This window comes from Jaculus jaculus, chromosome X (assembly GCF_020740685.1).
Source record: "Jaculus jaculus isolate mJacJac1 chromosome X, mJacJac1.mat.Y.cur, whole genome shotgun sequence".
NCBI classification, from domain to species: Eukaryota; Metazoa; Chordata; class Mammalia; order Rodentia; family Dipodidae; genus Jaculus; species Jaculus jaculus.
The window spans coordinates 69351986-69375407 of record NC_059125.1 but is presented as its reverse complement, the minus strand read 5'-3'; the positions used below and the strand labels follow the sequence as shown (position 1 = coordinate 69375407).

The 23422-nt window shown below is 39.2% G+C and overlaps 2 protein-coding genes across 2 annotated transcripts in view; one reads left to right on the top strand and one right to left on the bottom strand.

Annotated features, from left to right (window-relative positions):
- The window catches only part of Atp7a (ATPase copper transporting alpha), a 167280-nt gene that overhangs the window by 44902 nt on the left and 98956 nt on the right, over positions 1 to 23422 (bottom strand). The window contains exons 3-9 of the mRNA XM_004666975.2: positions 22923 to 23412; positions 21706 to 22431; positions 19313 to 19516; positions 6370 to 6533; positions 2322 to 2483; positions 683 to 759; positions 64 to 289 (exon numbers count right to left, since the gene is read on the bottom strand). Coding sequence (XP_004667032.1) covers positions 64 to 289; positions 683 to 759; positions 2322 to 2483; positions 6370 to 6533; positions 19313 to 19516; positions 21706 to 22431; positions 22923 to 23412 — 2049 coding nt within the window. The remainder of the gene's footprint in view (positions 1 to 63; positions 290 to 682; positions 760 to 2321; positions 2484 to 6369; positions 6534 to 19312; positions 19517 to 21705; positions 22432 to 22922; positions 23413 to 23422) is intronic.
- LOC123456615 (small integral membrane protein 15-like) lies at positions 15706 to 16257 on the top strand. Its single transcript, XM_045140062.1, has one exon. It carries the CDS (start codon positions 15747 to 15749, stop codon positions 15969 to 15971), a length of 225 nt encoding a protein of 74 aa, XP_044995997.1. The 5' UTR covers positions 15706 to 15746; the 3' UTR covers positions 15972 to 16257.

Here is a 23422-nt window from a genome sequence, read left to right as displayed (position 1 = left end):
GTCCCTGTCACATTTTGGTGGTTTTTCATTATCAACAAATATACTTGCTAATATTTCACTTACCTGTACGGGTATACACAATAAAAAGGACAGCAAATTCATAATAGACAGCCCTGGTAGGATCTGACGCTCTAGGAACATCGAAGAATGACTGTTGATCATTTCTTCATTACTTATATTCTGATTATGGTGGAGAGTTGCCAGGTGGTGGTCCATCACCATCATATATATCATTAGCCCCATTACAGGAATACAGAAAAACAGGCTCACAAGGAAAGACCTTCTCCATCTATATGAAAAAAATAAGAAAAGGAAAAACAATAGTAAGTAGCTAATAGTTAAATATTCTATGTACTATAGAAAAATACAGATGGGGGCAGGAGAGATGACTTAGCAGTTACGGCCCTTGCCTGCAAAGCCAAAGGACCCAGGCTCAATTCCCCAGGACCCACATAAGCCAGCTGCACATGGTAGTGCATACATTTAGAGTTCTTCTCTCTCTCTCCTCTCTCTCTCCCTTTCTGTCTAATAAACAAATAATTTAAAAAAAGAAAGAAAAATACAGATGGCAGTCATTCTACCCAATATAAGAATGATATTGGAATAACTGACATACTAAAATTATGTTAACTTTATGATGAAGAGTCTAAATATGATTAATTGACAATCTAAAAGTACTTACTGTCTTATTTCTCGTTTATGATCTAAGTGACTTGCTGACCGATCCTTTTTGACCAAAGAAGCTTCAAAACCTAAGTCCTAAGAAAATTGATGAAAAAAAAAAAACATTTCATTCAATGATATATATATACACACATATATATATATATATGCCACAGTAATATGGTTTAGAATAATTCAGCTCAATTCCTTGAGTGCAAGTCATGCTGGAGAATAAAAACATGAGACCATCCACAGCACCCTACTCTTGATTACCCTTGTTTCTAATCTTGCAAATAAATCAATATTTAATTAATTCTAGTTAATGTGTTCCCTACTGCTCTCAATCTAACAATTTAATTCAAGTGCAATTTTCCTCAGCAGAGGTTTTCATCAACAGTACACAAAAGCTAGCACCATATTAAATATATTATTCAAGGCCTTGCCTACATAGGCTTTATTCTTATTCTGTCAGATAAAGAACATAACATATGGGGCTGGAGAGATGGCTCAGCAGTTAAAAGCACTTGCTTTTACACAACCTGCTGGTCCAGGTTCAATTCCCCAGTATCCACTTAAAGCCAGATGTAAATAAATAAATATGTGTGTGTGTGTGTGTGTGTGTGTGTGTGTATGTATGTATGTATGTATGTATGTATGTATGTATGTATGTATGAATGAATGAATGATATACTGGGCTGGAGAGATGGCTCAGCAGTTAAGATGCTTGCCTGAAAAATCTAATGTCCTGAGTTTGATTCCCCAGTACCCATGTAAAGCCAGATGCACAGGGTGCAGCATGCATCTGGAGTTCACAGCAGCTGAAGGCTCTGGTGTACTCATTCTCTGTCTCTTTCTCTCTTCTCTCTGTGCTTGCATATATATATTGAAGGACACGGGGTTAATTTAACACAAAAAGGTTTGGTCTTTAAAATTTTTACTTTAACTAAAAAGTAGCCTTTTAGCCTGGCGTGATGGTGCATACCTTTTAAAAAATATTTTATTTTTATTTATTTATTTGACAGAGAAAGAGGGAGAGAGAGAATGGGCTCACCAGGGCCCCCAGCCACTGCAAACGAATTCCGGATGTATGTGTCCCCTTGTGCATCTGGCTAACGTGGGTCCTGGGGAATCCAACCAGCATCCTTTGGCTTTACAGGCAAACACCTTGACCGCTAAGCCATCCCTCCAGCCCTGGTGCACACCTTTAATCCCAGCATTTGGGAGGCAGAGGTAGGAGGATTGCCATGAGCTCAAGGCCACCCTGAGACTAATTCTAGGTCAGTCTGGGCTAGAGCAAGAACCTACCTCAAAATAAACAAAAAAAGTAGCCTTTTAACTGTGACCTAACAAACCATAATGCATATAGCATAATGTTTGAATTTTTAGTGATTAACATAAATCTTCCTTAAAAATTTAACTGTATGTATTTTACGTGATTTATAGTCCTAAAGTAAGTCTGATTGTAATTAATAATAAAAATGTAACTTTGTCTAAATTTTCCTGATGAAAAAAGCAAAATTACATGCAATTTTGAGGCAGATCTTATCTGGAATATTCAAGGTTAGAGTTTTTCCATTGTCTTTATCTAATGCAAACCAGATGTAATTGGGAATTGCTGAGTAAATAGGTAAGACAGAAATGCAAATCTTGACACTTACTTTAATTGTCTGAATAATATCTCTAGGACCAATAATTTCTGGATCATATTTAATATGTGCTTTGTTGGTTGCCAAGGCCACTGAGCAGTAGAAGATCCCTTTGTGCTTTGTGAGAGTGGACTCTATTTTATGCACACAGGAGGCACATGTCATTCCTTTCACCTGGTAAAGACAAAACCTCTGTTATTGTTTAATAAAATTTCCCTAAATTCAACATTAATTAGTACTTTTAACTAAAAAGATTATAACACAGGATTCTCTGGCAAAATGTTATCTCTGCTATTTATATGATTGTTAGACTCTCATTTTTATGTTGTAGAAGTTGCTACTGAATAGTTAAATATTCTTGAATAAATACATAGTCCCAACTATAAGAGGTTAGACACAAGAGACTTTCATCACATAATTCCCTCTAGCCAGGCGTGGTGGCACACACCTTTAATCCCAGCACTTGGGAGGCAGAGGTAAGAGGCTTGCCATGAGTTTGAGTCTACCCTGAGACTACATAGTGAATTCTAGGTCAGCCTGGGCCAGAGCGAGACCCTACCTTGAAAGAAACGAAAAAGATCCCTCTTCAACTGGGTGTGGTGGTGCATACCACCACCACTGTAATCCCAACATTCAGGAGGTGGCAGCAGGAGAATCAGAAGTTCAAGGTCATCCTCAGCCATAACGAGTTTAAGACTAATCTGTGCATGTAGTCCAGGTTACAAGAGATCCTGTCTCAAACTCTTCCTGTCACTATTAGTGATAAGAGCATTCCACATCCACTATTGAGGATGAAATATTGAGGATTGGAATATTCTACCAATATTGAGGTGGAAAGAATGTGCCAAAGGAATGGGAGGAGTGCTTACAATACTGACTTCCAAACACTCAGTGGCCTTTATATTCATGACCTCGCTACCTACACAAAACCTGCATAATAAAAGGGGGGAAATGATGACATCAAAATAAAAGACACGCCACGCCCTTAATCCCAGCACCTGGGAGGCAGAGGTAGGAGGATCACAGTGAGTTCGAGGCCACCCTGAGACTACATAGTGAATTCCAGGTCAGCCTGAGCCAGAGTGAGACCATACCTCGAAAAACCAAAAAACAAACAAACAAACAAACAAAATAAAAGACAGAATAGTTGGAAAGAAGGGATTCAGGACAGGGAAACAGGAGGGTAGTGGGAGGGAGTTATGGTCATTGTATATTGTTTATATTTATGGAAGTTATCAATAAAAGTTTAAAAAAAGAGAATTTAATGTTCATTTCTTGTTTTTACTGCCTTGCTTACATGTATATTATTTAATCCATGTAAGTATATAGGTTTTAGTGTTACTTTTAGTGAAAGATAACAAAAGTGACAGAATGTTAGGTGTATGTTGGGTGTATAAAAATGTATTTCCAAGGCCAGGCGCACGCCTTTAATCCCAGCACTCGGGAGGCAGAGGTAGGAGGATTGCCATGAGTTCAAGGTCACCCTGAGATTACATAGTGAAATCCAGGACAGCCTGAGCTAGTGTGAGACCCTATCTCGAAAAACCAAAAAAAAAAAAAAAATGTATTTCCCATGCTGGGCATGGTGGTACACACCTTTAATCCCAGCATTTGGAAGGTTGAGGATGGAGGATCGCCATGAGTTCAAGGCCAGCCTGAGACTACATAATGAATTCCAGGTCAGCCTGGACTACAGTGAGACCCTACCTCGAAAAAATAAAAAAAATAAAAAAAACAGTATTTCCCACCAGGTATGGGGGTATACTCCAGACGCTGAGGTAGAAGAATCGCTGTGAGTTTGAGGCCAGCCTGAGATTACATAATGAATAATGAATGCTAGGTCATCCTGGGTTAGAGCAAGACCCTACCTCAAAACAAAAGTATTTCTCTATATCTTGAATGAGTTTACATTTGAGTTGTGTATTAAATTCTAAAACGGACATGCAGGACTTCCAGAATGATATGTAAGGAAGTATGGCAAACTATTTTCTCAAAAAAAAAAAAAAAAAAAAAAAAAAAAAACGAGTGCTCTCTCTCAAGTATAAAAAATTTTAAAGGGGCTGTAGAGATGGCTCACTGGTTAAAGGTACTTGCTTGCTTGGAAATCTGATAGCCTGGATTTGATTCCCCAGTGTCCATATAAAGCCAAATGCAAAGTGGTGCATGTGCCTGAAGTTTGCAGAGGCAGGAGGCCCTGGTGAGCCCATTCTACCCTCCTTTCTCTCTCTCTCTCAAATAAATACATGAAAATATTTTTAAAGCACTTTGATAGGGTTGGGCATGTAACTCAATGGAAGATCATTTATTTAGCAAACCTTGAGGCCCTGAGGTCTATCCCTAGCATTGCCAAAAATAAAAGCAATCATAAAACTGACAAAAGTCAGAAGGACATAGTTAGTAGTACATCCCACTACTGCCCCTCTGAGGAAGCTGAAGCAGGAGTTCTACACAGTGAAATCCTTATCTCTAAAAACACCAGCGAAGCAAAACAAGCCAAAAAAAGAGCATCAGAAAAGCTGGGCATGGTGGCACACACATTTAATCCCAGCACTTGGGAGTCAGAGGTAGGAGGATCATCATGAGTTCAAGGCTACCCTGAGACTACAAAATGAATTCCAGGTCATCCTGGACTAGAGTGAAATCATACCTTGAAAAAAACAAAAAACAAAAAACATTGTCAAAAAGCAGCCAATGAAATGCCTTAGAAACTGACTAGAGAGTATTAAGGAAATTAAAAACAACTTATTCAAGAATACTTATTTAAAGGATACCACCAAAAGATGGCTCAGTAAAGACTTCTAAGCCAGGAATGTATAATCACAGCACTTGGAAGATAGAAATAAGAGGATCAAGAATTCAAGCATCAGGGGCTGGAGAGATGGCTTAGCGGTTAGGTGCTTGCCTGTGAAGCCTAAGGACCCTGGTTCGAGGCTCGATTCCCCAGGACCCACGTTAGCCAGATATACAGGGGGGCGCATGCATCTGGAGTTCGTTTGCAGTGGCTGGAGGCCCTGGCATGCCCCTTCTCTCTCTGCCTCTTTCTGTCTGTCACTCTCAAATAAATAAATAAAAAACAAACAAACAAAAAAAGAATAGACAGAAGAACAATGGAACAGGATACCAGACGTTCTGCTCCAGTCACTGCAGGCAAGCATACCCCTCCATGCCACACAAGTACACTACCCCACACACCACACGATACATGCACATATCACACATACACAAGCTCTGAATGGAGCTCACTAAGTGGACAAAAGCATTTTTCTAGGAAATGTTTCCTGGTTTCATTATTTACAATCAAGCTTTTGGTTTAAACTGGAGTTTATTTTGGTACAAAGTTCACTTCTTTTCCATTCCTCCCTCTCTCTTCCTTCTTTGTGACAGAGTTTCACTATGTAGAACAGGTTGACCTGTTTGTTTTTTTAGATAGAGTCTCACTCTAGCTCAGGCTGACCTGAAATTTACAGTGTAGTCTCAGGGTGTCCTTGAACTCTCAGTGATCATCCTACCTCTGCCTCCTGAGAGCTTGAGGGGTTAAAGGTGTGTGCCACCATGCCTTATGTTTTTTGAGTTGTTGGTTTTTTGGGGTTTTGTAGCTTAGTTTTTTGGTTTTTTTTTTTTAAGCCATGTTCTTAGCTATGACCTTATTTTTTAATATTTTATTTTTATTTATTTGAGGGGGTGGGAGGGAGGGTCTCTAGCTACTGTAAAAAAACTTCACACACTTGTTCCACCTTGTGCATCTGGGCATACATGGGTCCTGGGGAATCAAACGTGGGTCCTTTGGTTTTTCAGTCAAGTCCCTTAACCACTAAGCCATCTCTCCAATCCCCCCTTTTTTTAGCTTTTAAAAAATATGACACAAGTAAAGGTATGACGGTTATATTCCATGGCTGAAGTCTACCACTAAATTGTCTTATTCTACCCTTTTTCCAGTTACCTTCATTATCATTATATGACTAATTTTCTAAGCCTGTAATTCTCTGAAGAACTCCCCAATGTAACCTTTTCCCACATTTTCCTTCGAAATCTTATTAGTCACGTAAAAAAGCTTACTTACAACAAGTTCCAAGACCCCATCCCCTTCCTCAGCATTTTCTATCACAGTGGCTCCAAATCCAAGCTCTCGGATGAATTCTGCTATCAGCGGGGGCTGGATAACAGTTGGATTGTACCTGACTTCTGCCTTGCCAGCCATCAAAGCCACAAGTACAGAATATATTCCTAGGGAGATTGATGAGAAAACAATGCAAAAAACAGGTTTTATAAAAACAATGATGTTAGAATTACTTTTTTCATAGTTTTCATATAACTGAAAAAGGATTGAAATGAATCTGCAGAAATCACCAGTTTTTAGCCAATTCTTGAACCCAAACGAAATAAAAATATTTGAAAGTGTGCCTTTATTTTCTCAAACTTATTATTCAACTCTTCCTTTTTCTTGAAGCAGGGTCTCATTCCAGTCCAGGCTGACCTGAAACTCACTATGTTGTCTCACACTGGCCTCAAACTCATGACAATCCTTTTACTGGGTCCTTAGGCTTCACAGGCAAACACCTTCGTCTCTAAGCCATCCTCCAGCCCAAATTTCAAATTTCTACAACTTTCTTATAACTGATTATTAAATTAACAAATCTTTGTCCAAATTAGGGTCCAAATGATACCCATAAATTACAATGGGTTTTCTACATTTTGTAAATATAAAGTGTTTTTATGAAGTACTAAGACAGTTGGTAGAGTGCTTGCCTAGTATGCACAAAACCATGGGTTCCATATTCAGCACCACATAAAATTGAGTGTAATGGTACATGACTCTACTCTCATCTCGCCAGAAGTAATGACAGGAAGATCAGGAGTTCAAGTATCAGGAGTCCTAAAGAAGGGAACCTATATACTTGGGCAATCATTGTAATTGTAGGAAAGAACCCAAGAATATAACAACATACACACTATGATCTTATTAAACAGCCATTAAGCCGGGTGTGGTTGTGCACACCTTTAATCTCAGCACTCGGGAGGCAGAGGTAGGAGGATCACCGTGAGTCTGAGGTCACCCTGAGACGACGTAGAGAATCCCAGGTCAGCCTAAGCTAGAGTGAAACCCTAACTCGAAAAGAAAAAGAAAAGAAAAGAAAAGAAAAAAAGAAAACAGCCATTAAAAAAAACACAAAAAACCTCAAGTTTAGCTGGGCATGGCGGCACATGCCTTTAATCCCAGCACTCAGGAGGCAGAGGTAGGAGGATTGCTGTGAGTTCGAAGCCACCCTGAGACTACATAGTGAATTCCAGGTCAGCCTGAGCTAGAGTGAGACCCTACCTTGAAAAATAAAAAAAAAAAAAAATTAAAAAAATTAAAAAAACTCAAGTTTTACTATTTCACACACATTTAAAAAGCTCTTACTCCTAGAAAAAAAGGTGTCATGCAATTTTTTAATAAAGAAAAAAACATTTCTGGCAGAAGGGCTGTTTGCTGGTACAAACTTCTGCCAACAAATTTCAACTTCTCTAGGCCAGCTATAGCTGTTACTGTCAGGGAAATACTTAATTCCCCATAACAAAAATAGGGGTAGGAGAGATGGATTAGCAGTTAAGGCATTTGCCTGCAAAGCCTAAGGACCCAGATTCAATTCCCTAAGACCCACATAATCTAGATGCACAAAGTGACACATGCGTCTGGAGTTCGTTTGCAGTGGCTGGAGGCCCTGGTGTGCCAATTCTCTCTCTCTCCCTTAAATAAATAAATGAAATAGGGCTGGAGAGATGGCTTAGTGGTTAAGCGCTTGCCTGTGAAGCCTAAGGACCCCGGTTCGAGGCTCGGTTCCCCAGGTCCCATGTTAGCCAGATGCACAAGGGGGCGCACGTGTCTGGAGTTCATTTGCAGAGGCTGGAAGCCCTGGCGTGCCCATTCTCTCTCTCTCCCTCTATCTGTCTTTCTCTCTGTGTCTTTTGCTCTCAAGTAAATAAACAAAAAAAATAATAAATAAATAAAATAAACATAATTTTCAAAAATAGCTTTCTAGTAACCCATGGTACATGGCAGCTACTTGAGAGGCAACAGGGATTAAGAGTCCATAGATTAGTTCTAAAATTTGGTTTTAAAAATAAAACATTAGCCAGGTGTGATGGTACGTGCCTTTAATCCCAGCACTTGGGAGGCAAAGGTAGGAGGATCCCTATGAATTAGAGGCCACCCTGAGACTACATAGTGAATTCCAGGTCAGTCTGGGCTAGAGTGAGACCTTACCTTGAAAAAACAAACAAAAAAATCAAACATTAATTTATTAACATATTTTAGTTTAAAAGTATGTAATATAATTTCAATTTTGTATATAAAGTGCTTACATTTTATCTTTTTGATATAAGATAATTCAGATGATTAGTTCAAGAGAAAATGTTAGTAGTAAGAGAAGGGTATAGAGAAATATAGATTAAAGTTTTTGCTTCAGTTGAATACAATCCATAACCAGGCAAAAAAAAAAAAAAAAAAACAGAAGAAAAATGTAATTTTTCAAATGTCAGCAATACAAATTTCAGGGCTGGAGAGATGGTTTAGCGGTTAAGGTGCTTGCCTGTGAGGACCCAGGTTTGATTCCCCAGGACCAATGCAAACCTGGATACACAAGGTGGCACATGTGACTGAAGTTCATTTGCAGTAGCTGGAGGCCCTGGTGCACCCATTCTTTCTCAATATGTTCTTTGTTGTTGTTGTTCTTTATCAAGGTAGGGTTTCACGCTATCTCTGGCTGACCTGGAATTCACTATGTAGTCTCAGAGTAACCTTGAACTCACAGCATTCGTCCTACTTCTGCCTCCAGAGTGCTATGATTGATGGCATACACCACCACGCCCGACTTCTCTCTCAGTGTTTTTCTCTTCTCTCTGTTTGCAAATAAATCTTTTTAAATGAATTCAGACTAAGCATAGTGGTGCATGCCTTTAATCCCAACACTCAGGAGGCAGAGGTAGGAGGATTGCCATAAACTCAAGGTCAGCCTGAGACTACATGGTGAATTCCAGGTCAGCCTGGGCTAGAATGAGACCCTACCTTGAAAAAAAACAAATATAAATATAAATTTGTTTTTTCAGGGTTGGTAGATGGCTCAGCAGTTAAAGGTGCTTGTGTACAAAAATATAAATTCAGGGCTGGAGAGATACCTTAGCAGTTAATGTGTTTACTACAAAGCCAAAGGATCAAAGTTTGATTCCCTAGGACCCACATAAGACAGATGCACGAGGTGGCGCTTGCATCTGGAGTTCATTTTCAGCAGCTGAAGGCCCTAAGGCATGCATTCTCTCTCAATTTGCCTCTTTCTCTCTCTCAAATAAATAAAAAGTATTAAAAATATATAAATTCAATCACTTACATATATTATATGTTTTTTAATTCTTCAATCTATACTAAGAGCTCTTTCTATTCTTCTGCATTTTGGGCATACAAAGAAATGGACACAAAAGTTCATACACACATTACAATCCTAAAAATATATGTACCTAATATGGGGGCTCCCAAATTCGTCAAACAAACACTATTAGAACTAAGGTCACAGATAACACCAAACACAGTGGTGGTGGGTGACTTTAACACCCCACTCTCATCAATTGACAGGTCATCCCGGGAAAAAATAAACAGAGAGGCATCTGGACTAAATGAGGTCATAGAAGGAATGGACCTAACAGATATATACAGGACATTTCATCCAAAGGCTGCAGAATATACATTCTTTTCAGCAGCACATGGAACATTCTCTAAAATAGACCATATATTAGGACACAAAGCAAATCTTAACAAATTCAGGAAAATTGAAATAATTCCTTACATTCTATCTGACCACAATGGAATTAAACTACAAATCAGTAATAAGAAAGGCTATAGAGCATACACAAAATCATGGAAGCTAAACAATACACTACTAAATGATGAATGGGTCAATGAAGAAATCAAGAAGGAAATCAAAAAATTTACAGAGTCAAATGATAATGAGAACACAACATACCAAAATTTCTGGGACACAATTAAGGCAATTCTAAGAGGTAAATTTATAGCCTTAAGTGCCTATATTAAGAAATTAGGAAGCCAGGCGTGGTGGCGCACACCTTTAATCCCAGCACTCGGGAGGCAGAGGTAGGAGGATTGCCATGAGTTCAAGGCCACTCTGAGATGACAGTGTTAATTCCAGGTTAGCCTGGACGAGAGTGAGACCCTACCTCAAAAAAAAAAAAAAAAAAAAATAGAAAGGTCGCAAGTAAACGACCTAATGCTTCACCTTAAAGCCTTGGAAAAAGAAGAACAAGGCAAACCAAAAATCAGTAGACGGGAAGAAATAATAAAGATTAGGGAAGAAATTAATGAAAGAGAAACAAAAAAAAAAAAAAAAAACTATCCAAAGAATTAATGAAATAAAGAGTTGGTTCTTTGAAAGGATAAACAAGATTGATAAACCCTTAACAAATCTGACCAAAAGAAAGAGAGAAGAGACACAAATTAATAAAATCAGAGATGAACAAGGTAACATCACAACAGATTCCAGAGAAATTCAAAAAATCATAGGAACATACTATAAAAGCATATACTCCACAAAGTATAAAAATCTGAAAGAAATGGATGATTTCCTTGATTTATATGACCTACCTAAATTAAATCAAAATGAGATTAATCACCTAAATAGACCTATAACAAACATGGAGATCTGAACAGTTATCAATAATCTCCCAACTAAAAAAGGCCCAGGCCCAGATGGATTCACTGCTGAATTCTACCAGACCTTTAAGGAAGAGCTAACACCATTGCTTCTTAAGCTTGTCCAGGAAATAGAAAAAGAAGGAATTCTACCAAACTCCTTCTATGAGGCCAGCATCACCCTGATACCAAAACCAGGCAAAGATAGAACAAAAAAAGAAAATTACGGACCAATCTCCCTCATGAACATAGAGGCAAAAATTCTCAACAAAATACTGGCAAACAGAATACAAGAGTATATCAAAAAAATCATTCACCCTGACCAAGTAGGCTTTATCCCAGAGATGCAGGGATGGTTCAACATACGCAAATCTATAAATGTAATACATTACATAAACGGGTTGAAGGACAAAAATCACATGATCATCTCATTAGACGCAGAGAAAGCATTTGACAAAATCCAACATCCCTTCATGATAAAAGTCCTACAGAGACTTGGAATAGAAGGAACATATCTCAATATAATAAAGGCTATTTATGACAAGCCTACAGCCAACATATTATTAAATGGGGGAAAAAATGGAAGCTTTTCCACTAAAATCAGGAACAAGACAAGGGTGTCCACTGTCCCCACTTTTATTTAATATACTTTTGGAAGTCTTAGCCATAGCAATAAGGCAAGAGACACACATAAAAGGGATACAAATTGGAAAGGAAGAGATCAAGTTATCATTATTTGCAGATGACATGATTCTATACATAAAGGACCCTAAAGACTCTACTAGCAAACTATTAGAGCTGATCAAAACCTACAGCCATGTAGCAGGATACAAAATAAATACACAGAAATCAGTAGCCTTCATATATGCTAACAACAAACACACAGAGGATGAAATCAGAGAATCACTCCCATTCACAATTGCATCAAAGAAAATAAAGTACCTTGGAATAAACCTAACCAAGGAAGTAAAGAATCTCTACAATGAGAACTTTAAAACACTCATGCGAGAAATTGCAGAAGACACTAGAAAGTGGAGAAACATCCCTTGTTCCTGGATTGGAAGAATCAATATTGTAAAAATGGCAATCTTACCTACAGCAATCTACACTTTTAATGCAATCCCTATCAAAATTCCAAAGGCTTTCTTCATGGAAATAGAAAAAACAATCCAAAAATTTATTTGGAATCACAAAAAACCTCGAATATCTAAAATAATACTGAGCAACAAAAATAAGGCTGCTGGTATCACCATACCTGATTTTAACCTATACTACAGAGCCATAGTAACAAAAACAGCGTGGTACTGGCACAAAAACAGACATGTAGATCAGTGGAACAGAATAGAGGACCCAGATGTAAGCCCAAGTAGCTATAGCCACCTGATATTCGATAAAAATGCCAAAAATACTCATTGGAGAAGAGACAGCCTCTTCAGCAAATGGTGTTTTGAAAACTGGATATATATCTGCAGAAGGATGAAAATAGATTCTTCTCTCTCGCCATGCACAAGAATTAAGTCCAAATGGATTAAAGACCTTAACATCAGACCTGCAACTCTGAAACTGCTAGAGGACAAAGTAGGGGAAACCCTTCAACATATTGGTCTTGGCAAAGACTTTCTGAATACAACCCCAATTGCTCAGGCAATAAAACCACAGATTAACCACTGGGACCTAATGAAATTACAAAGATTTTGCACCGCAAAGGACACAGTGAAAAAAGCAAAGAGGCAACCTACAGAATGGGAAAAAATCTTCACCAGCTATATATCTGATAGAGGATTAATATCTAGGATATACAAAGAACTCAAAAAGTTAAATAATAAGGAATCAAACAAGCCAATCAAAAAATGGGCTATGGAGCTAAATAGAGAGTTCTCAAAGGAAGAAATACGAATGGCATATAAGCATCTAAAAAAATGTTCTACGTCACTAGTCATCAGGGAAATGCAGATTAAAACTACATTGAGATTCCATCTCACTCCTGTCAGATTGGCCACCATCATGAAAACAAATGATCATAAATGTTGGCGGGGATGTGGAAAAAAAGGAACCCTTCTGCACTGCTGGTGGGAATGCAATCTGGTCCAGCCATTGTGGAAAACAGTGTGGAGGTTCCTAAAACAGCTAGAGATTGATCTACCATATGACCCAGCTATAGCACTCCTAGGCATATATCCAAAGGACTCATCTCATTTCCTTAGAAGTACGTGCTCAACCATGTTTATTGCTGCTCAATTTATAATAGCTGGGAAATGGAACCAGCCTAGATGTCCCTCAACAGATGAGTGGATAATGAAGATGTGGCACATTTATACAATGGAGTTCTACTCAGCGGTAAAGAAAAATGAAGTTATGAAATTTGCAGAAAAATGGATGGACCTGGAAAGTATTATACTAAGTCAGGTAACCCAGGCCCAGAAAGCCAAGCGCCACATGTTCTCTCTCATATGTGGATCCTAGCTACAGATGACTGGGCTTCTGCGTGAGAATGAAAATACTTAGTAGCAGAGGCCAGTAAGTTGAAAAAGGAGACATAAAGGGTGGAGAAAGGAAGGGAGGAGGATACTTGATAGGTTGATATTGTATATATGTAATTACAATGATTGTAATGGGGAGGTAATATGATGGAGAATGGAATTTCAAATGGGAAAGTGTGGGGGTGGGGAGGGAGGGAATTACCATGGGATATATTTTATAATCATGGAAAATGTTAATAAAAATTAAAAAAGAAAAAAGTTCATACACGCTAAGCACATACACTACCAATGAGCTGCACTGTACCACTGAGCTGTATACTCTTAGCACCTAGGCATTTTTAGAAACATAATGCAGACTGAATGAAGAAAGACCACTGCTACTTATTATCCCAGCTAGCGTAAGTGTTTCTAATTGGGTTGAGTAATAGCAAAGGAGATGGTGTGGAGTAACTAGGAAAATCATTTTATTAGATTAAAACAAACATTTTGTGACCGGAGGTTTAGCATAGTGGCAAAGCCTGCGCTTGGCATTCCCAAGGCCCTGGTTTCAACTCCCAGCACCCAAAAAAAAAAAAAAAAAATGTGTCTGGCATAGGCCTTGCTTGTCTTATGTAAAGGAAATTTCTAAATTGCCCCAAATAGTCAGTTCCAAATAGAAACACTGAAAGTTTGCTTTTGCTTCCATTTGCTTGGCACTCTCCCTTCTTTCCCTTTAACACACCAGAGGGTAATATAAGTTTGAGCCCTGATTGCACTCCAGTCAGGAAAAATGAGGGCTGCAATGAATAATGCGCAAATAACAGAATGCAGACAGAATCCTGAAGTGAAGAGGGTTACCATACTTTTTGGAGTTATTTCCCCCATAGTCAGGGTAAGCTTACATAATCCTTGCTTCTTTATCCAGCCCTTGTGAGTAACAACATGTATCACTGAGACGTCCAGCATAGCCTAAGTACCAAATACAAGACTTTGGTTTCATTGAGATATAAGGACTTATCTGTACAGCTAACCAATATACTATGCTACGGTAAAAAGTCTATTAATATGAGTACAAATTTGTAGGCTGAAACAATTGTGTGTGACTGAATAAAAAACTATGTTGTTGATTTTCTAACATTTTAAAGCTGAAATAAAAATACACATATGGTAGTTTGAATGGACATCCCCAAATAAGTTCAGAAATTTTATTAAAGCTTGTAACTCGATGTCACTGTGAGCAGTTTCTAGGGTCTAGCCCTAAGGTGTGGCAGCAGACCTGAAATTCCAGTCTAAAGTATGCAAAGTGCCAGAGTTCTGCTTGGGGTCCCTGGAGTGTGCTTGCTTATAGTGGTGGTGGTTTCTCTCTGCATGGATCTATGGAAGTGCGCCAGCTTCTTTTGCCATTATGGAACTTCCCCTCTATCTTTAAGTTTCAATAAATCCCTTTCTCCTACAAATGTGCCTGGTCTGGAAGTTTATGCCAATGGCGTGAGGCTATCTACTACAACAGAGTACTAAGCAACTTTTAGACATTTACAAAAGAGCAGAGATCAGAGGTCAAACTATTAGAAGAGATAATATCAGCTAAACAAAGGTGGTTTGAGTCTGCTTCTGCTTGTTCCAGGTAAGGCAGTACCAAAACTTTTATGAATCCTAGTTGTCAGCTTTCAGAATAGCTTTCACAAGCCACGTGTGGTGGCGCACACCTTTAATCCCAGCAGCACTTGGGAGGCAGAGGTAGGAGGATCACCTTGAGTTCGAGGCCACCCTGAGACTACATAGTAAATTCCAGGTCAGCCTGGGACAGAGTGAGACCCTACCTCAAAAAACAAAACAACGAGATCTGGATGCGGGGCGGGCGGAGGAGGGCGCGTGCGTGGCCGCGGCCGTGCTGGGCGGGGCCGAGGCGGAGGGCGATCCGGCGTCGCGGGCCTCCCCTCCCCCCCAGGCCCCCTCATCCGGGTCTCTGGACCACGGCCTCCACCTCCCAGGCCGGGAGGGTCCCAGGCGAACGTGCCTCGGTGGCCGGGAGCGGGGTACGAGCGGGGTGAGCCCCGGGAAGGCGCGGGGAGAAGCCAGGCTGGAATATCGCTGCCATTGTGGGCGGTGCAGGCGTGTCTGGGTCCGAAACTCAGGGGCACGCAACATGATTGGTGGCCAGCAATTAAATCCTGTCAGAAGTGTATTGTACAACTAAAGACAACGACCACAGGTCATCTGAGATTGTTTGGCCTACTGATAAGCCCAGGAAAAGATTAGAGATCACTACTCAAGCAGAAGTTTCCTAAGACTGTCACAAAGATGTTTGACATAAAGGCGTGGGCTGAGTATGTCGTGGAATGGGCTGCAAAAGACCCATGTGGCTTCCTTACCACAGTCATTCTGGCTGTCACTCCACTCTTCCTAGCAAGCGCTGTACTGTCCTGGAAATTGGCCAAGATGATTGAGGCCAAGGAGAAAGAGCAAAAGAAGAAGCAAAAACGTCAAGAAAATATTGCCAAAGCTAAACGACTAAAAAAAGATTAAAGGAATGGAGAGGTTGTGTAACTGGAGAAAAACCATTTGGAAATCGTGCAGCTTTGGAAGGACTCACTAAGGTTTCATTCATGTTCATGGAAGTATTACTTAATAAATTACATCTGACCATATAGGAGAATCATGTTCTGACCTCGATACTGTAGTAACTTTTAGGCTATTATAGAAGTTTGTTGGTTTCTGCCGAAAGTTATTATGAATTGGCATTTACCATACTGGAACATGTTTAATCTGAAAATCCAAGCCCCTCTCAAATCTGAAACGTGCAGACATGATGCTGCAAGTAGCAGGTTCCACACCTGAACTTGTGAAGGGCTGCAGCTAAAATACAGGAGCACTGAAAATAAAATTCTCTTCAGGTTAAATGAGATGGAGATGAACTTTGATTAGACTTGGATCCCATCAGCAAGGTGTTATGCAAATACTCTTAAGGTCTGAAAAACTAAAATATTACTGGTCATTATTTCTGTTGAGGGATGCTCAACTTGTAGTTCTTTATAACTGACAGCTGGGTGCCATTTTGCAGCTTATGTTTTCAAGTAAAAACACTGTATGAAGAAAAATGGCTTTACGACTATGAACTTGATTCAAATACTGGTTTAAAATGAGGTTCTATTCTGGAAGTGAAAAGTTTATGTTGGCTTGAAAGACATACAGTATATTAATCACAATTTTAAGAATCATTATTTCTTATTTTTTGGAATAGAAACATTGCTGACTTTTTCTCAAAGGGAAATGATATTAATAAGTATGTCTATTTTTTTGCATTTCTGTCACATTGACCTTTGAGGTGGTAATTATCAAGACATTTTGCATTTTTAATGTAATTTTATAAAGAATTCTCTTACTGGCCATGTAGAGGACCACCTGCTGGACATAATAGTTTTTGTATTTCTGAGCACTGCCATTTTCCTAGATGAGTTGCTGAGAACAGAAACACTGATGTAAAGCTTGCAGACAAAATGCCAAGTGCTGTTGTACTTGGGCATCAGCATTGCCTTGTGCTTATGACAGCTGTGAGACAGTTAACATGTCTTATCTGATAATTTGCTGATATATATATATAGGACTTGCTTTTATTTTTTTAATATTTTTATTTATTTGAGAGTGAGAGAGAGAGAAAGAGGCAGATAGAGAGTGAGAGAGAGAATGGCCGCGCCAGGGCTTCCAGCCACTGCAAAGGAACTCCAGACACGTGCGCCCCTTGTGCACCTGGCTAACGTGGGTCCTGGGGAATCCAGCCTCGAACCCGGGTCCTTAGGCTTCACAGGCAAGCGCTTAACTGCTACGCCATCTCTCAGCCCAGGACTTGTTTTTATTACATTCTGGGTTTTTTTTTTATAAATTTTTTAAAAAATTTTTTATTTATTTATTTGAGAGCGACAGACAGAGAGAGAAAGACAGATAGAGGGAGAGAGAGAGAATGGGCGCGCTAGGGCTTCCAGCTTCTGCAAACGAACTCCAGACGCGTGTGCCCCCTTGTGCATCTGGCTAACGTGGGACCTGGGGAACCGAGCCTCGAACCAGGGTCCTTAGGCTTCACAGGCAAGCGCTTAACCGCTAAGCCATCTCTCCAGCCCTACATTGTTTTAAACTCGTGTGGTAGTGGTGTCATGATTTTTTTTTTTAATCAAACAGGATCAAAGTGAAAATTAAAATTTCAATCTTCTGATGGAGAATGGAATTTCAAAGGGGAAAGTGCGGAGGGAGGGTATTACCATGGGGTATTTTTTATAATCATGGAAAATGTTAATAAAAATTGTGAAAGATAAAAAAAGAAAAAAAATTCAATCCTCTGTAAAGAATAAGTAAACAGTTAAATCCTACTTCCTAAGTGGTAGAGAAAGGCCTAAAATTTAAATTTAAAAAATTTTGAACAGCATAGTAATGATTACACAAACTAGATAAATTATATCGAAATGAGAATGGAACATGCTATAAATTACAAGTACAGAACAAAAACCTAGTAAAACTGGAACTTTCAAATACTAAACATGGTTTTTCTAAATGCATGGTCTAGTAACTTTATCACTGTAGTATTTAATATCTTATTAATGTTTTTTGCACCTCTGATAATGAATATTAAGTTACTGTAATTGATCAGTAATCCTAATTTTAAAAAAAATTAAATAAGATATTGAAATAAATTTGGTACTCTTTTATAAAGAAAAAAATAGCTTTCTCAGAAAAGTTATGTTTTTTTTTAATTTATTTTTATTTTTATTAACATTTTCCATGATTATAAAATATATCCCATGGTAATTCCCTCCTTCCCCACCCCCACACTTTCCCATTTGAAATTCCATTCTCCATCATATTACCTAGAAAAGTTATGTTTTTCAAAATGCACTGCAGCCACAAAAGTAGTGATGTTCTGTATTTCCTTCTGCTATAATTTTTTCTGTAAATTTAATTAACATTAAAATGTGATCATGAGCCAGGCATGGTGGTGCACGCCTTTAATCCCAGCACTCGGGAGGAGGCAGAGGTAGGATTGCCGTGAGTTCAAGGCCAACCTGAGACTCCATAGTGAATTCAAGGTCAGCCTGGGCTAGAGTGAGACCCTACCTCGAAAAACCAAAAAAAAAAAAAAAATGTGATCATGAGGCTAGAGAGATGGATCAGCAGTTAAGGTGCTTGCCTGCAAAGCCTAATGATCTGAGTTCAATTCCCCAGTACCCATGTAAAGCCAGATGCACAAGGTGGCACATGCATCTAAGTTCATAGTAGCTAGAGTCCCTGGTGTGATCATTCATATTCATTCTTTCTCCCTCTCTATCCTTCTCCTTGCCAGGCATGGGCGTGCACACCTTTAATCCCAGCACTCTGGAAGGCAAAGGTAGGAGGACCGTGGTGAGTTTGAGGTCACCCTGAGACTACAGAGTGAATTCCAGGTTAGCCTGTGCTAGAGCAAGCCCCTACCTCAAAAAAAAAAAAAAAAGGCTGGAGAGATGGCTTAGCAGGTAAGATCTTTGACTTCAAAGCCAAAGGACCCAGGTTCAGTGCCCTAGGACCCACATAAGCCAGATGCACAAGGGGGCACATGCATGTGGAGATCATTTGCTGTGGCTGGAGGCCCTGGCGCGCCCATTCTCTCTCTCTCTGTCTGTCTGCCTCTTTCTCTCTGTGTCTGTTGCTCTCAAATAAATAGATAAACAACAACAAAAAAAAATTTTAAAAAACTATCAGAAAGTTAGGGTTATTCTGTGAGTCACTAGAGATGTTCATGAAGTCATAACAAGAATCACAAGCATGGTTACAAAACTTTAAGAAACTAAAAGGGACAATCTGGAAACAAGCGCACCAAATAACAAGGTTTAGGAGTGCATTACCTTCTTCTCGTCTTAAATTCCGTTCAATGTTTGCTACACAGGAAGCACAGGTCATACCAGAGACCTGGATGTAGCACTTAGAAGAAGTCTTTGTCTCCTCCTTAGTATGAACTGGTGTCATCATTTTATCTGATTCATTAGTTGAAGGCAAAGGTGGCATTTCCAATGAGGGCTGAGCTATCACTACCAATGGCTCGTTCACGTCTGGTAGAAAGAAAAGGTTCTTTTCAGCATACTATCAATTATTCTCTATTTGCCTCCTTGTCACATCACAATCCACAACTCCAGGCCTGACAACCCATTTCTTTTAAACCAACAAAAATGAGTATTACTAGGTAACTTGTTTTATTGACATTGATGTAAATTAAATGGATTTATATATTATCTATCATTAACAACATAACATATTCTATATGCCACAGTATTTTAATTTACTCAAAACTCCAAGACAGCCAGGCATGGTGGTACACACCTTTAATCCCAGCACTTGAGAGCCAGAGGTAGGAAAATTGTCATGAGTTTGAGGCCACCCTGAGATTACATAGTGAATTCCAGGTCAGCCTGAGCTAGAGCTAGAGTGAGACCCTACCTTGAAAAACAAAACAAAACAAAACAAAACAAAAAAAAAACCTCTAAGACATACATCAACATCACAGCTCAGCTTGTGGCTAAAGGAAGAGAAACAAAGGTTAGAGGCCAGCCTTGGCTACACAGTTGAGACCCTGTCTCAAAAAACAAACAGAACTGGAGAGACGGATTAGTGGTTAAGGCACTTGTCTTCAAAGCCTAAACACCCAGGTTTGATTCTCCTGTACCCATGTACGCCAGATACACAAAAATAAATTTTTGGCCAGGCGTGGTGGTACACATGCTTCTGGAGTTTGTTTGCAGTAACTGGAGGCCTTAAACTGCCCATTCTCTCTCTCTCTCTCTCTCTCTCTCTCTCTCCCTCCCTCCCTCCCTCCCTCCCTCCCTCCCCCTTCTCACTATTTCTCTTTCAAATAAATGAATATTAAATTTAAAAAAAAAACATTCAACCTTTTGAATGAGTGAAATGTGAATCAATATAATTTCAAACACTGTTGTTTTCAGCTTTAAAAAACTGTTTTCAAGCCGGGCATGGTGGTGTACACCTTTTATCCCAGCACTCAGGATACACAGGTAGGAGGATCGCCATGAGTTCAAGGCCACCTTGAGACTACATAGTGAATTCCAGGTCAGCTTGGGCTAGGAATGTGACCCTACTTTGAACTCCCCCTCCAAAAAAAAAAAACTATTCTCAATAATAAAAAAATAAATTTTTGGCCAGGCATGGTGGTACACGCCTTTAATCTTAGCACTCGGGAGGCAGAGGTAGGAGGATTGCCATGAGTTCAAGGCCACCCTGAGACTACATAGTGAATTCCAGGTCAACCTGGACTAGAGTGAAACTCTACCTTGAAAAATAAATAAATAAATAAATAAAAATAAATTTTTGGTTCATGTACTACCCGGAATTTTATTCAGATGTGGTATAAATTTATATACATTTTTAATAAAACTCTTCTTTTTTTCTTAACATACTCATTTATTTTAATTATTTATTTGACAGAGAGAAAGAGGATGGGAGCAAAAGAGCTTCTAGCCACTGCAAATGAACTCCAGACACATGCACCACCTTGTGCATCTGACTTATATGGGTACTAGGGAATTGAACCTGGATCCTTAGGCTTCACAGGCAAGTGCCTTAACCACTAAGCCATCTCTCCAGGCTCTGTTTACAAAACTTTGATCATAGTGTTTCAGTTTTTTTTTTTATTTAACAAAGTATCTCAGATACTTTCTCATGGAATTACATACCTTTAATATCATATTTTTACAGTATTTCATCATATGACTGTACCATGATTTATTTATTGCATTTTTGCTATTGTTGTTAAGTTTTACTTATTTATTTACCTGTGTGTGTGTATGCACACATGCATGCACAGCGCCTCAGGGCCTCTTCCTACTGTAAACAAACACCAGATACTTAGGCCACTTTTTGCATCCAGCACATATGGCTTGGGAATTGAACCTGGGCAGGCAGGCTGAGCAATCTTCCCAGCCACTTGTTGTTTTCCTTGAAGCAGTGTCTCAAGCTGGCCTGGAACCTGTTGCCAATCCTCCTGCCTAAGTGCTGGGATCACAGGTGTGAGACATCACACTTGGCTTGTTTGTAGTTTTTGTTTTTTGTTTTTTTTAATATAAGTGATTCTACAAACATCCTCGGGCATCTTTATGTTCTGCTGACTACTTCTGTTGGATTTATTCTTAGTAAGTATAATTTCAGTGCCTTTGAATCATTTCTCATTGCAAAAATCAAAATGGAAATGTAAAACCATTAGTGAAATCAAATAAAAAGCAAGTATTACCTTTCAAGACAGCATCAAATCCCATGTCTTCTATTGCTTCTCTCAAGGTTTCTGGAGAGGTTAGCAGTGGATCATACTCAACAGTCCCAGTGCTATTTGCAAGGGAGACTCGTATAGATTTTACACCTGGCCTTTTTGATATCAAACCTTCTATAGACTGTACACAAGAATTACAAGTCATTCCACTAATATTTATCACGGTTTCTTGAGTCAGAGGCTGGCTAACTATGTTCAAAGGAACCTTTTGAAGAGATGAGGAGGAGGGAGAGTTGGAGGTACTTTCAACATCACTTGCAATGCTAACTTTATATTGCCCTGGTGAAACAGACTCTATTGTTTTTCTCAATGCTTCTGGAGTGGCAGAGCTGGCATTGTACTTTACAATGGCAGACCTATTCTCTAAAGAAACTGCTGTGCTGCTTACATACTGGAGTGTAGATAAAGCACTCTCGATGTTTGACACACACGATTTACAATGCATGCCATCAACGATGAAAGTGGCCGTTAAATCATTGGTAGATGAGGGGCTCCTTTTCTGTGACCCTTCTGGAGATTTGACTGGTGTGTTCTTTAGACGCTCCACATCAATAGCTCCCAACTTGAGGTACTTGGGCTGTTTTTTTATAAATGCCTGGAAACCCACAGCTTCAATCTGATTCTTTATTTCTTCTGCTGTGATAAGATGAGGTTGATAAACAATAGTAGCTTCTTGGTTGTCCAGGGAAACTAGTTAATTAAAAAATAAATAATTATTATTTAACATAGTTATTACTAGGCCACTTCAGGATCACTGTTTCTCACCCTTTTCGCCACCTTTCTTAAAATAATTTTGTTCTTTTATAAATCAGAAAGTATAATAGGCATAGATTGGAAAGAAGTGGAAAATATGATCATTGTTCCTATGGTATCTAAGTTTCTGCATAGCTGGGGTAAAAATTTATTAGAGGTAAAGCGTACCCCAGACATGTTGTGCTAGAATGCTGATCTCCATGGCTCATTACCCCAGCTGCCTCTTCTGCTAAGCTAAAGTTCAGGACTTTCATAACCTTTAATTATAATAATTAACTTTGCTGACATTAGCCCTGGGAATATGCTATGCCTCCAACTTCAATGAAGCAGTAGACCCACAAATTCAAAACCCATGCTTGAGAAGAAAGCAGAAAGTCCAAAGATCAAAAGAGAAATCAGCTCAACAAAACAACAACCAGATGTATTACCTTTAATTCTTTGAACACCTTGTAGTTTCCCGATTTTTCCTTCAATGGTGCTAGTGCATGAATGGCAGGTCATCCCTTCTACCTTTATCTTCAGCATGACTTCACCTGTTTGAGCCATACTGTGGTCTTCACAAGTTCCCGACCTTTTCTCCTGAGTTCCAATGTCTAAACTGAGGTCTGGAACCAACTCTGTGATCTGACTGGCACTCACTATAGAAGGGATTATTGTTACTACTGCAGTTCTTTGTTGAGGGGAAATCTTAACACCAGTCACACCCTTGGTCTTCAACAATGTGCTTTGGATATGGTCCCATGGTAGAGCCAGTGGAGCAGTAACAGTCAGAAACACGGTATTAGTTAAAACAGGGAGAGGGTTAGGACTACGCACAACAGCATCAAAACCCATGTCATCAATAGCTTCTTGCAAAGTCTTTGGAGTCTGCAGTTTAGGGTCATAAATAATAGTTGCAGTTTTTTCTTCTAGTGAAACCTTGTGGAAA

Excerpts from the sequence above, each read along its gene's own strand:
- LOC123456615 (XM_045140062.1), top strand. The coding sequence starts at position 15,747 with ATGTTTGACATAAAGGCGTGGGCTGAGTATGTCGTGGAATGGGCTGCA.